Raw genomic sequence first — 14,954 nt, forward strand, 5'->3', positions numbered from 1 at the left:
CTGTATATATATATATATATATATATATATATATATATATATATATATATATATATATATATATATATATATATATATATATATATATATATATATATATATATATATATATATATAGCATAATTCCTTTGTTATTTTTTGTAAAGAAAAATTCTAATAATGATTCAAACACGATATATTTATTTTAGCTAGACCCTACTGGGACAGAAGTCGGGTTGATCGATAAACCGACACTCGATTGAGCGGTCTGACCCGCACAGAGCCGTCTGGGCGTAATCAGTCGTGTGTAATCGAGTGCTGCTTCAGAAAAGAAGAGTTAAAAACTTCCAGACGAGCCTCGTTCGCATTTACGAGAAAACCGTTTTTATATTAGTTTTTTTCTTTTCTTTTACACATAAAAGTTCTAAATAGAGTAACACCTGACTGTTTCAGCATGTAACGCTACTTTTAAGCGGGTCCAAGCGGAGTTTCGCCTCGCTGGAGAGAAGATTGACCAAAGACAGTAGGTTTTTTTCCTGGTCATCTGATCGTTCAGCGGAAAGAGGACAAACAATGGCAGAAAACGACAACAGTTGCTGAAGTAACGGTTTATTGTGTTTTTTTTTTTTTTTTTTTTTTTACAAATTCCTTCCAATATATTTACAAAGTGTGGAAAATGTTATTTTACTACTTTTATTGGCGACACTATTTTCCTTCTTTCCTTTCTTTTTTTTTCTCCCCACAACTACTTTAATTGCGCGTGTAGGCATGTGTGCGCCCACGTTTCAGACATTAAAAATAACAAGTATAGCTAGACAGAGACAAGTATTCACATTCATTACTCAGGTAGAAGTATAGATACTAGAGTTTAAAAATACCTGTAGAAGTTGAAGTATCAACTCAAGTTTTTACTCAAGTAAAAGTATAAAAGTACTGGTTTCAAAACTACTGAAAGTATAAAAGTAAAAGTAATGTGAGGGGGGAAAAAGCCATTAAGGACAAAAGCCATTGAAAATGAATTCATCTTAGTATAATGCAAATATATTAAAGAACCATATATGTGTATTATTGAGCATTAACATGTGTTTCAGAGAGCAGCAGATATGATGACTAGTTGCCTATAAGTATTGTAATGGTGCAAAAAGTCAAACTTCAGAGGCATGTTATCATTTATCCTAACCTTTATTGGAATGTACATCCAAGTTTAGTTGCAGGAATCTGAGGGAACGGATGTAAGAACAAAACTGGACAAGAACATCTGAAACAACCACAACCAAATTCACTCTATCCGGATGGAGCAATTTAACTGGATAATTTTTTTTTTAAAGGCCGAAATGAAATAGAGTAACGAGGCTGTTTTTAAAATGTAAGGAGTAAAAAGTACAGATAATTGTGTGAAAATGTAAGGAGTAAAAGTAAAAAGTCGTCTGAAAAATAATTACTCCAGTGAAGTATAGATAACCAAAATTTCTACTTAAGTAAGGTAACGAAGTATTTGTACTTTGTTACTTGACACCTCTGTAACGAGAAAAAAACAATCAACTTTAGATCAACGCTATTTTAGTTTAGTTTTTAGTTTTTAGTTTGTGTTCTGTTTGCATTTTATAACATAAACTGGACAAACGATGAACATGTTCATAGAAATATCCCAGATTGCAGCTGTTGTCACACTGATCTGATCTGTCTGCTCATTCATTCACCACAGTGAGCATCAAACCAGAGGACCTGCAGGTGTAAGAGGCAGTTACCGCAGTGGTCATGGCAGCGTTTACCATAGATGATGCCTTTACGTTGGAGGGCGATGAGGAAGGAACTGCGTCTGACGGAGGGACGGAGGGATGGAAGTCCAGGGAAAAGGATCGAGAAGGAGAGATGACATTTGGACCTCTGACCTTCTCCAAACCTCAGACTCACTCCCTCCCTGCAGTCGCCGGCTCCTCGGACCACAGCAACCTAAAATATCAGGTGCATGTGTGTCTGTATTGAACACAACACTGTGTGAAATTAGCTGTTTTTCACACTTTTTAACTGTCATCTACTGCTTCTTTTAGAACCTGGAAAATGAAGATGCCCTGGGCAACAACAGTAACTACTCTTTCAATAACTTCTTCAAAATCAGGTAGGTTTTGGTGGCTGAAAGCCTTTTTTGATGTGGTTGTTTTTGCCTGTTTATTCTCTGAAACGTTGTTTGTGTTCTCTTCACAGTGACCCGGCGACCCTGTCTTACTGCAGCTCTCAGTGGTCCTTCAGCACGCTGAGTTCGGTCACGCAGCTCTCTGCACACTGCTGTGGGTAAGATCAAGCTCCTCGTACACTTACTCCCGTTCCCACACTCTCACACAGAGTAACTTAAATAATACAGAGATGCTTTAAAATCATGCTTCTCAGGTGGGTGTCCCATCCGCTGGTGAAGAAAAACAGAAGAGTTGTTCTCGCTTCATTCCTCCTTCTCATCACTGGAATTGGTGAGTCATAAATATCTATTTTTCCACTTATTAGATATAAAACGTAGAGTCTAAAGATCCAACATTCTTCTCATATTTTTGCCTTTTTTGTGATTTGTATCGCCTTTCTGATGTCACAATAATAAAGACGGACTAAAGGGATTTCTCAAAATATCATCGGTGCTTTGTGAATCCTAAAAATATGAATATTTTTTTTTTAAATCCCAGAATATAACAGTTTTTAAATGTAAATAAAGATGATATTGCAGGTGAAACAAATATAATTCTCGAAGTCTTTAATATATATATATATTATATGTATATATATATATATATATATATATATATATATATATATATGAACAGAAATAAATGGGAAGTGTCCAATTTTTTGAAGTTAGTACCCCCTCCTTTAAAGGTCTTACATATCCTAAAACCTGTTAAGTAAAGTTGTGTCTTTTCTTTTTATTCTTCTTTCTGTGTTTTGTCTTAGTTTTTGTACATTTAATAATAATTTGGTGTACTATGTTGTGTTTTTTTTAATATGAGGTTTTATTTATCCCTTTTTAAAACCTGGAACAGTGAGGACTCTCTTTTTTTTCTTTTTTTTCCCATTGGGTTCTTATTTATCTTCTTTTGGTCCAGGTGGGACAGCTCTCAAGGCTTCACAGAATCTGAAGCACCACTGTAAATTGTTGAATTTATCGTATTTCCTGGAGGGGCTGCAGGGGGATGTGGTTAGTGCTGTCGCCTCAGTATAAAACCTTTCTGGATTTAATCTTTGCTAGGGCCTTTCAGTGTGGAGTTTGTTGTTTTTAAGGGATGAAACATCTATAAAAACTAGGTGGATGAGTGTTATTTGTAGGAAAACAGGAGGTTGCATGTGGAGCACTACGATGTCAATTAAAATAGTTAAAAAGCACAGAAGCTGCTTCATATGAGGCTTAAATCATCCCTTTAACATTGAAAAATAAACAAACAGCTCCAGATGGTGATTAGTTTAGAGCTCACAGTTTGCTCAGCCTTGGGCCAGTCACATCCTTGGCACTCTGCTCGGTGAACTTTGTCCTTCAGATCAGCTGAATATCAACAGATCATTGCTGGATCCTCTTACTCGATTCGAGAAGATAAGTGTTGCATTCGTTAATGAATGTGCTGATTGTCCACATATCCTCACTAATTTATATTTTATGTATTTCTCTTTTTTTAGCTCTTATTTTCACAGGCATCGTCATTCAGCTGAATCCAAATGCAGGTAAGGAAGAGAGGAGGTAAACTACTTGTGAATTTGTTCTACAGAAGTTGCACAATCGGCCTGTTAGTCAAAGTTTATAATAAAACACAAAGACAACAAAAAAGGAGACTTTACCTAAAAGTTAAGCTATTGACTAAGCAATAATATATTATGTTTCCTGTGAATTTAAGAGACGCAGTTCTAAATGTTGTTACTTATAAGCTTTTCATGATTGTGTGCAGGTATAGCTTCTTTATGAGCCCATCACACAGCATGTGTTTGGTGCAGGGGAGGCTTCAACCTTTGAAAGTCAAAGTTCACCTGTTGCTCCACCTCAGAGTTTCTCAATCACTACATTTTGAAGGCTGAACTATCCTACTAGTCTCCTTTTTTTTATTCACCTGCATTTGTAGGCAAAGAACTGGAAAAACTTGCGCTGTTGTTGGTGACAATGTACAAAACAAAGTAATCATTAAAAATGAAATGAATCATCACACATGGTGTTTCTTGAGCGACAGTATAACTTACATTAGATCAATTCCATCTATTTATGTAGAAGTAATTAATAACAAAAGTAATTTCAGGGCACGATCCAAGTGTAATCCAATTTTTAGTTTTAGTTTATTGTTTTGCACAGTTTTTAAAAAAAATATACAGGAAATATCAATGATAAACACTATAGGTGCAGAAAGTAAAACTACACAAAAGTGATGGCAAACTAATAATGCAATATATAAATAATAAAGAATAAAGACAAAAAATAAGTGTGTGTGAGTGTGCATGGGATATTGTTTTTACAACTTATATTATATATATGTCACTATGAGTGAAACACAAAAAGAACATGGATACATAAACAACAATACATTGGGAAAACAGTTACAAAACAGCAGTCAGGTGGTCCTTCAAACGTCTTTTGTAATATTTCAGAGAGGACGAGCTCTTTGCCAAGTGGGAAAAATCATTCCACAATTTAGTGCCCCTAAATCTAACCGAAAATTGACCTCTGCAAGTGAGAAATTTAGGAGGATGAAGAGCTGAGGATTGACAATTCAGTCAATATTATCATAGAATCGATTCAATGTAAACGTAGCTTGTAAAAGAGACCTGCAGATCACAATGAATCACAAAGCAAAAACCTGGTAGAGAGGAAGCGTGTGTCTACTAACCCTGTGAAGAGCTGGTTCCTCAAGAGAGGATCCTGATGGCTGAAGGCTCGGCCTCCCAGTCTAGTTTTGGAGACTCTGAACCACGAGTAGGGCAGCAGTCTGAGACTGAAGGCTCTGTTGGGATAACATAGAACCTTGAAGTCTCCAGGCGCCAATGTATTAAAGTATGTTAAAGAATATTTTTATTCTGGATATTGGCAGTAAGCCAGTGGAGAGAAGCTTAACTTGGGGAAACATGATATCTCTTCATGTTCTTTTCTTTTTTGTGACATTGATTGGTGATTGGTGATGGGACATGGGTCTTTACCTGGCTGACACTTAATCTAGATCAGTGTCTCCCAACCTGGGGTCCAGGCCCCCCCTGGGGGGGCGCCTGAGATCTCTGGGGGGGGCGCGAAACTTTGTCTGCTTTCAGGATATGCAGTAAAAATTATATTTGCACATGTTAAATTAAAAAAAAAATCATAATAACACACCTAATGGAATACAGTAATCCAAGTCTGTATAAACCCACTTAGAAATATTTTGGTCATTTTAAAATACTAAGTTATTTATCAGGATAAAAACGTATTATTATATCATTATTCAACATTTAATCATACTACTACCCGACAGGTTGTTAAAGGAAAAATGTAAAAAAAAATGTTGCTCTCATATTAAAAGAGACATTTTTCAGAAATATTTTTATGTCCTTGTAATTATTTTTTGTGCGTATTTTATACATTGGTGACACAAAATGAAGGTGATAAAAACAAAGTCATATGTATACAGGGTAAACCAAAGAGAAATGTATCAAAAAAAACATAATTAATGTTCATTTTTTCAATTAAAGGTTTGTAACGAATAACTTTACTCTTTTGCTGCTAGTACGTACGGGTCGGGGGGGCCGGCTGGTCTTAGACACAAGTAGGGGGGGCTCCATTGAAAAAAGGTTGGGAACCACTGATCTAGATAAGTCACATCTGGGCCTCACCAGGGTTTTTGCTGATTAAGGCTCAGGTATGGCACTGATATGTGTTACATGGACTAGACGTAGCCCAAAGGTCACATACTGGACCAAAATACAGATTTGGTCAATATCTGGTAGCTCGTTCACTTCAGGCAGTCACCACTATTGTCCCCTTCCCACACATGTTGGTGCACCGTGGGCGAGCCTCGGTCCGCTCCAGTCTGCATTGTATCATTTCTCAGTTTAGTCTGATTTCTGTTCACAAGTGTTGTCTTCCCACTGGTCCGAATGCTGCACCAGGAGCCCCGCGACGATAGTCCGTGCTGTTATTGGTCAATATCAGTGAAGACAGAGTGTTGTGTTTCCATGACAACCAGTCTCGTCATAGCGACACACAAACTGCGCGCTTTGACCTAGATTTGGGCCCCTTTTCTGTGTTGTTCGTTTGTACCACTTCATGTCGAAGTTCATGAACAAACGAAATAGTTGATATCAGCAACTGGTTTTTTAATGAAGCGCGACTGCTGATGAAGGCCCTTTCTCCGTAATTTGTAGCGTTGCGTCTTCAAGCAAGGCTGTGTCTGACACAGCCATGAGGGGTTACTGTGTTCACACCGACACAAGTGAACAACACTCATGTCCAGGGGGCCTTGGGTTGACCTAAATGGCGTGAAAGCACCCTAAGTCAAAAAAGTACCAAAGAAAACCGCTGATGTGGACCCTGTGATTATATTTTAAGGATGCTACATTCTCTTACTAATCTTCGTAACTTGAGGAAGAAAACAGGGCTTTACAGTGGTGTTGATGGATCATTTTAGTGTAGCTTAAACACCTTTTTGGATGTGCACTTTTTTTTTTGTCTTTAACATGCCTTTAATTTGCTTTTCTGTCCTTTCTTGTCTCTGACTCTCTGGTCATTTGATGGACAAACTTTCATAGCAAAAAAGAGGAGACAACATAGAAAGCATTCTCAGATCAAATAAAGGATATTTGTCGAAAAATATGTCCGTAATTACCATAAAATCCTTCTGAGGACCCAATGAGCAAAAATTAAAAACAAATAATGAGGAAAAATAAAATAAAATAAAACAGCAATATTGGCCTCATGGAAAATGTTATGGGATACATGACATGAAGAAAGAAAGACAAGAAACGGGATAACATTCTTGATATGGAGTCCAGTCACATGTCTTTAGCATAATCCACTTTCTGTCTGGATGAAGCTGTGAGGAAGAAACTTTCAGACTCATTAAGATGATATAGCTGAGAGTGAAGGCCCATTATCCCTGATTACAGTCTAATTCAGCCAGTGAATTTTTTTGCATGTCATTTACATATTCATTGTTTTTGCTTAACACTGTGAAGATGTGTAAAATCCATTTCATTTGATTCAATCCAATGGGCTTCTGGTTCTGCATGTGTTCGGCACCATATACTGTACTTGAGCTGATTTTAGTCCTCTCAGCGGACATCAAGTCTGACTTTTGTCTTCTAAATTTACAGCCGTTGAAAATGTTGTCATACCTTTTGAACTTGTCCACATTTTGTCATGTTATGCCTATAAAGTTAAATCTGTGTTATTTGGATTTTATGTGACCAACGCCAATTAGCACATCATTGTTAATTGAAAAAAAAAGATAGATTGTGTTCAGGGGGGATGGTGGATTTTATCATATGGGAACAGATAATTTGTGCTGAATACAAATAATATAATATATTACAAATAATAGCACTGACCAAAACACCTGCAGAAATACTGCAGGAATGACATAGCAGTAGTTAAATGCAGCCTTCTGTAAGCTTTAAATATCCACTGGGCTTACATCAAATACATCAAAACACAACAATAAAAAACAGTTTTCTGAACTTATCAATATGATTCTGTCCTTCACAGGATAAGTAAAATGGATCACTGCAAAAACTCAAGATCTTAACAAGAATATTTGTCTTATTTCTAGTTAAATTGTCTCATTTTAGTAAAAAAATCTCATTACACTTAAAACAAGACTCATCACTGGAAAAAACAACAATTTTCACCTATTTCAAGTAGATTTTCACTTGAAATTAGTAGAAAAATCTGCCAGTGGAACAAGATTTTTTTGCTTGTAATGAGAAGATAAATCTTGTCCCACTGGCAGATTTTCTACTTATTTCAAGTGAAAATGTACTTGAAACAGGTGAAAATTGTCAAATAAGTTATTTTTCTGGTGTTATTTTTCTGGTGATGAATCTAAATGTTGAAATAGCAGTAAAACCACATTCATTGATGAAATGACATAAGGGATGGAAAGTTTTACAGGAGGGATGATTTTGACCGTTTTTATTTCAGGACTGATGCCATTCCCCTCATCCCCCCTCAACTCCAGTACTGGTTTTCAAACTTTAAAAAAAGAACAAAAAGTAAAATCTGAAGTGTGGCATGTGTTTGTATTCAGCCCCTCTGAGTCGATGCTTTATAGAAGCAAAGTTATGCTGCAATTACAGCTACAAGCTTTTACCAGCTTGTCACATCTAGAGACTGAAATTCTCAACTCGCAATTCGCAACTCTCTTGGTTGCTTGCCTAGTTAGTGCTTTCCTTTCCCAGCCTGTCAGTTTAGGTGGAGGCCATGTCTCGGTAGGTTTGCTGATTGATGGGCCAAACTCCTTCCATTTAGATAGATGATGATAGATGGATACTTTATTAATCCCAAAGGGAATTTAGGATATTGATTGAACAGTGCTCCCTGAGATGTTCACAGCCTGGGACATTTATCCCTGACCTGTCTGCTGTGCTCCTTTGTTTTCATGATGCTGCTTGTTCACTAATGTCCTCACCTCCAAGGCCTTCACAGAGCAGCTGAAATTATACTGAGATTACACTCAATTGAACACACAACGTCACGGTGTTACTGCAGGGAGTTCAGTGCTAAACCAAGCTGACCTTATTATGGAATCTTCTCCTGTTTATGATTAATGAAACTGTGTCCACAGGTGTTTCCAGTGCTATTTTCTTTGTACCGGGCTTTCTTCTTTTCATCCCTGGAGGTAAACTGATCATTTAATAAATTTCACTTTTCTATTTGAATTATTTTTTATCTACATTTTTTTCTCTACAGTAACAGTCAATCCTTTTTTTTCTTCCAGTTTACCATGTAATCTATATCAGCTGTGCTGTCCGCGGGAGGAGAGGCTTCAAGTTGTTCTACCTGCCTTATTTTGAAAAATAAGATTTTATAAAACACTATTTTCACTCCATTTTTGTGTTTACTACATTAAAATGAATTTTATTTTGTTACTGTAGCAAAATATGTCACATGATATTTTTTCTTGTCATTGTAATGACCACTACTAGCTGAACCACTCTGTGTCTCGACTTTTTCCACTAGATGGCATAACATGTATGCAGCAAAAGGAGATTGGTCCTGCCTGTGGTTTCTGTGATGTGTGAATAATGAAATTGCAATTAAAATGTTTCTGTATTTAAACTTGTGTCAAGTGGATTTTTAGTGAAGCTTATTAAAAAAATGTGTTGATTCAACACTACTCAGTTAGGGAGACTTCAGAAGAAGAAGAATGTGCCCGAGCATTGATTAAATTACACAGAAATCTACCGATTATATTAGAAATCACTGATTCAAACGGACAGGGTTTAATAATGGCAAAAATGTAAAACCCATCTCATAAACTTTCTAGAAGTTCCTGGCAGTGAGGGGAATATTTTATTCATATTTAACCTTATGGATGTTGCACATTTTACAGGTGCTTCAGGAACAAAAGGCAGTTTGGTATCTAGACAACATGCACAGATATGCAGTTATGAAGCAACTATTTTAACAGCTCAACATTCTGATGCAGAACAAAAAAAAAAAACTATGTATGTATGTACATATGTGTGTGTGTGTGTGTGTGTGTGTGTATGTATGTATGTATGTATGTATGTATGTATGAATTGACATAATATCAAAGAGGAATGACATCAGCAGTGATCTCATTATGAGGCCATCATTCCACAGTGAAAAAACATTTAAGAGAGTTCCCAATCTTCCACGGTGTAGATGTCCCAGAATATTCACCTCAAAGTCAAGACTGTCCAACAGTGATAGTTGAAGACACTAAACTCCTTTCATCATTCTGTTGACCACAAATACCAAATCATTCCAGGCTGAAATGTGAGGTCATCAATCTAACAGGTTCTGTAAAGGTTGAAGCTATTTAATGGCCAAGTCAAGGGGTCAGACATCAACCTGTTTTAAATGCTCCAACAGAACCTTAAGAGAACCATGCATAGATTAGAATAAATAACACAAAATAAATTAATTAGTAAATGAGATTGAATCATTTAATTACAAAAATGTAAATTCTGAAAATGATTGTTTCAAGTTATTGCAGGTGGCTTTTAAATCCTGGGGTATTGGTTTTTCATTCACTGCTACTGCATTTTGGATAAATGTTTTTGTTCAACTGTATTTTTGTTCCACTTTTACGTTGTCGTTGGGCATTATTCAAAATTGCCAGGATATTTTTGCCTCTGGTAATTTATGAGGGGGACAACCTTGGAGCTTACAGCCGTCAAGACAGGAGCTGCTACAACAGGCTCCAACTGTGGGATGCCATGATCAAACTGAAACGTGAAGTAAAAAAAATATATCATTTTTTTCCCCCTCCTGAATGTGTAACAAATGAAGATTTAAAGAATCGATCGTGATGGGTTTTTTTAATTTAAAAAAATAGACTGTAACAAAATACATCGGGCACACACAGTAGCCTATAGACAGTTTTGTGTCTTATATTTCTTATGAAAACGGATGGGGAGAACCGTCATGAAACAGCTCACAGACGGCCTGGCAAGGATCGACCAAAGCCAACTCCCAGGGAAGTACAAGATCTGGTGCTACCAATTCACGCTCTACAGAAGGGTGATGTGGCCGCTGAAAATGAGTGAGATCCCCTCATCCACCGCAAGTAAGATGGATGGAAAAGCCAACTCATTCATCCGGAAGTGGCTGGGGCTGCCACGGTGCCTCTCTGAAACGGGTCTCTTTGGAAAGAACACCCTGCAGCTGCCACTGCAGTCCATCAGACTGGGCTACATGCCAGAAAAGACCAGGTTGGTTCTCGAGCTAAGAGAGTCCACTGACCAGCTGGTGAGGAACGCAAACGCCAAGGTTCCTACTGGCCGAAAGTGGAATGCTCAGGCTGAGGTCGACCCAGCGGTTGGTAGACTGCAACACCAAGGCCGCGTTCAGACTGCAGGCAAATCTGATTCATATCTGATTCCTTCTCATATCCGATTTTCAGGGCTGACTGTCCACACTGTTTTTAGCAAGTGTCCAAATCGCATCTGGCTCTGTTCAGACTGGGCCACATCATTGACTGATCTGACGGGTTGCCGTAGCAAGGACGTCGGAGCGGAGGCGTCACCCAGCGCGTGTATTGTGTGAAGTCATGTAATTGCGACAACAAAAACAATAACAAGATGGAGCCAGCTCACCACAGATTAATGAGGCATTTCGTTTCTTCCTCTGTCCAAGGACTGCTGTTTTCGGCATCTTCCGACTGCTCCATACCTGTAACGTAGCTCCACAACTCGAAATGGGCGGGTGGTTTGGCGCATGGTCTGGTCTGGCGTTGCGTAGAGTGACGTCACGGACAGTCAAAACCGATCTGAGTGTTTGGAGCTGTTCAGACTGAGATGCATCTGCCCAAATGCGATAATGATCTGATATGAAACTACCTCCCGGAGGTGGTTTCGATCTGGTTTGCAAAAATCGGATCTCATGCGGTTTGGGACTGTTCAGACTTCAAAAGAGTCATCCCGTTTCAATCTGGATTGGCTAAAAATCGGATATTGGCTGGCAGTCTGAACGCGGCCCAAGAGATCGTGGGCAGAGTTCAGGCAGGAAGAGCAGGGCTAGGATGGGGAGAGGCGCCATGCTTCTGGTCCAAGGCCAACCGCAAGGAGAGGAAGGAGATGGTGGTGGCAGAGGTGACGAGGATGGAGGAAGAGCGTTACAAGATCAAGGCCGTGTCGCAGGGCCGACAAGGAAGCTGGACAACCTGGGAGGGAATCGCCAACCGGAACATCAGCTGGTCAGACCTGTGGAAGATTCCACAGGCAAGGCTCAGCTTCCTGATTCCCTCAACCTACGACACGCTTCCCTGTCCCCGTACCCTTCACCAGTGGTTCGGGAATGAAGAATGCTGCTCACTCTGTAATGCTCCCAACGCAAGCCTCCTTGCATATACTCTCAGGGTGTAAGATCATGCTCTCTCAGGGGCGCTACAGATGGCGCCACGACCAGTTCCTGAGAAAGCTAGCTGAGGTGCTGGAGGGGCACCGACAGGGCAACAAAGAGGCACCACCAGCAGAGAACCATACAAACTTTGTCACGGAAGGTGGGGGACGAAGATACGCCACGCCAAGAGAAACAACAAGACCCTTTTTTCCCCGACCGAGAGTGGGACATGAGGGTGGATCTTGACAGGCAGCTTCGGTTCCCCACTGACATCACCACCACATCTCTCCGTCCTGACATCGTTGTGTGGTCCACCAAGGCAAGATCGGTGCACCTCATCGAGCTGACGGTTCCACTGGAGGAGGGGATTGAGGCTGCCTTTGACCGCAAGAAGGCCTAGTACTTAGAGCTATCTGCTGAGTGCCGGGAGGCGGGCTGGAAGACCACCATCTACCCAGAGATCGGATGCCGAGGCTTTGTGGGGCTGTCAACCACACGCCTCTTGAGGGATGCAGGAGTGACCGGGGGGAAGCTGAAGAAGGCGATGAAAGAGCTGGAGGAGTTTGCTGAAAAAGGAAGCTTTTGGCTCTGGCTGAGGAGGAAGGTCAAGAACTGGGGAAAGATCCACTAACCCCAACAACAGCCGCAGGGGGGAACACCTATCAGCTGCAGGGGGTGGAAGGGAGACGTCCCTGTCACTGCCCCGCCACCAGGAGACGTTCCAGGATTAAAGGGGCGAAAAGTTGATGAAAGGTGGTTCCTGGCTGATGACCCTGCAGCTGAGCCATGGGCACCAGAGGAGCTGCGACAGGCAGCAATGCCTAGCAGGAAATTCCACCTACCTGTACATCTAACTGTGTGGCTATTTTGAAGCACTTTGTGTCTTTTAACCTGTGAAAAGTGCTATAAATATAAACCTTAACATGCTATACTATATATTGTTCGCATTTAGTGGTATACTTGTCATGGTAGTAAATAGGTGATATATAGTTTAAAAAGTTTTTTTTTAATTCCATCAACTTTCAAGAGAAATAATTCAACTTTTCTAAAACTTAATATTCATGTAAAGCATTACATTTAAACAGCAGACATGTTTTCATCCTATCTTTGGACATGTGTATATATACGGTGAACTGTACCTACCTGTAGACATGTATATCTCTTCTTCTTCCCTCCCTTCCCTTTTCCCTTCAGGGGTCGCCACAGCGAACCAGTTGCCTCCATCTGCATCCTCTTCTCTTACCCCAACTACCTTCATGGGCTCTTTCAATACATCTATATAAACCTCCTCTTTGGCCTTCCTCTGGGCCTCCTGCCTGCCTGACAAAACTCAACTCAAAACTCAAAACTCGGCATCCTTCTACCAATATATTCACACTCTCCTCTGGACATGTCCGAACCATCTCAGATACATACATACATAGCAAACTGTCAAGCTGTGTACAAAAAGGGACGCCAGCGCCTGTTTTGTCAGAGAAAACTGTCCACTTTTAACATTGCCAGCACCATGCTGATCTTGTTTTATTGTGCTTTTATAGAATCAGTTTTATCTTTCTGTCTCGCTTCATGGTTTGGAAATGTGTCCTTTAAAAACAAAAATTGTTTAAACCAAATTGTGAAAGCAAGCTGATTGGTGAGTCTCAGCTTCATCCAGAATCCCTGTATACTACCGTATTCAGTTACAGAGGATAGCTGGCTCTATTTTAAAAGACAACTCCCACCCTCTTAAAGGTGAGTTTCAGCTGCTCCATCAGGTCGGAGGTTCATGGTACCTGCATGCAAAAACCAAACGCTACAAAAACAGCTTTGTACCAGCAGCCATCAGTGCTATTAACAAGTGAGAGAAACTACAACATAACCTTGTATTTATGTTTTGTATTGATTCCTTTATCTTGTTTTTATGAAAAGGCAAATTTTTTATCCTTTGGCTTGGTTTGAATATCTTAGCGTTTTCTTTATCTACTGATGTTTTAACTTATCTTGCTTCTTATCTTCGGGCCGTCCTTTTTGTTCACTTTATTTTGTCCTGTGTTGCTGAGTGTATGGTTTTGGATTGTATGAGGAATCACTCACTGTTAACCAAATTTACCCAAGGGTACAATAAATAAATCTAATCTAAAACATATGTATGTATACATATGTATGTATACATATGTGTGTGTATGTAATAAAAATAAAAGATAAAGGATAAAAATAAATAAATGTAAAAGCCTTGGCAGGTGTTCTGCCAATCCTTGCTACCTGCCGAGGAATGCTACTTTGTGGTTCTGCGCATGCGCACAGTCGATTTTCAAAGTTTGATTGCCACGCCAATCATTTCTTGCACCATGTAAAATTGATAATATGGGATGTTGAGTATTTGATCCTTCAAAATACACTACCCATGACATGAATTGCATTACACTTTGTGAACATTATACGATAAAGAGAAAAAAAAAAACAATTATATCGCTTTATTTGATATTCATTCAGTCATTCGCCTTTATTTAACCAGGCAGGTCATTAAGAACATTCTTATTTACAATGAAGGCCTGGCAAGCGACAAGGACCACTTGGGGGGGAAAGGACGTGGGCTAGGGAGCAGAGTATCAAGTAATGAAGTACAAATACTTCGTTACCTTACTTAAGTAGAAATTTTGGTTATCTATACTTCACTGGAGTAATTATTTTTCAGACTTTTTACTTTTACTCCTTACATTTTCACGCAATTATCTGTACTTTTTACTCCTTACATTTTAAAAACAGCCTCATTACTCTATTTCATTTCGGCCTTTAAAAATAAAACTATCCAGTTAAATTGCTCCATCCGGATAGAGTGAATTTGGTTGTGGTTGTTTCAGATGTTCTTGTCCAGTTTTGTTCTTACATCCGTTCCCTCAGATTCCTGCAACTAAACTTGGATGTACATTCCAATAAAGGTTAGGATAAATGATAACATGCCTCTGAAGTTTGACTTTTTGCA

General features: G+C 39.2%; 1 protein-coding gene across 2 annotated transcripts; it reads left to right on the top strand.

The window, feature by feature from the left end:
• The first annotated feature begins 293 nt into the window (after window positions 1-293).
• On the top strand, window positions 294-9,241 carry tmem134 (transmembrane protein 134). Of its 2 annotated transcripts, none has more exons than XM_061745303.1 (8): window positions 294-580; window positions 1,685-1,944; window positions 2,031-2,098; window positions 2,185-2,271; window positions 2,368-2,444; window positions 3,634-3,678; window positions 8,748-8,801; window positions 8,901-9,241. In XM_061745303.1, the coding sequence occupies exons 2-8, from the start codon at window positions 1,738-1,740 to the stop codon at window positions 8,981-8,983; spliced, it is 621 nt and encodes a 206-aa protein (XP_061601287.1). In that variant the 5' UTR covers window positions 294-580; window positions 1,685-1,737; the 3' UTR covers window positions 8,984-9,241. The 2 variants fall into 2 exon arrangements, with proteins under 2 accessions (XP_061601287.1, XP_061601369.1); XM_061745385.1 differs by having other exon boundaries at window positions 294-502.
• The last annotated feature ends 5,713 nt before the right edge of the window (window positions 9,242-14,954 follow it).

This window comes from Cololabis saira, chromosome 1, assembly GCF_033807715.1.
Source record: "Cololabis saira isolate AMF1-May2022 chromosome 1, fColSai1.1, whole genome shotgun sequence".
Classification (NCBI taxonomy): Eukaryota; Metazoa; Chordata; class Actinopteri; order Beloniformes; family Belonidae; genus Cololabis; species Cololabis saira.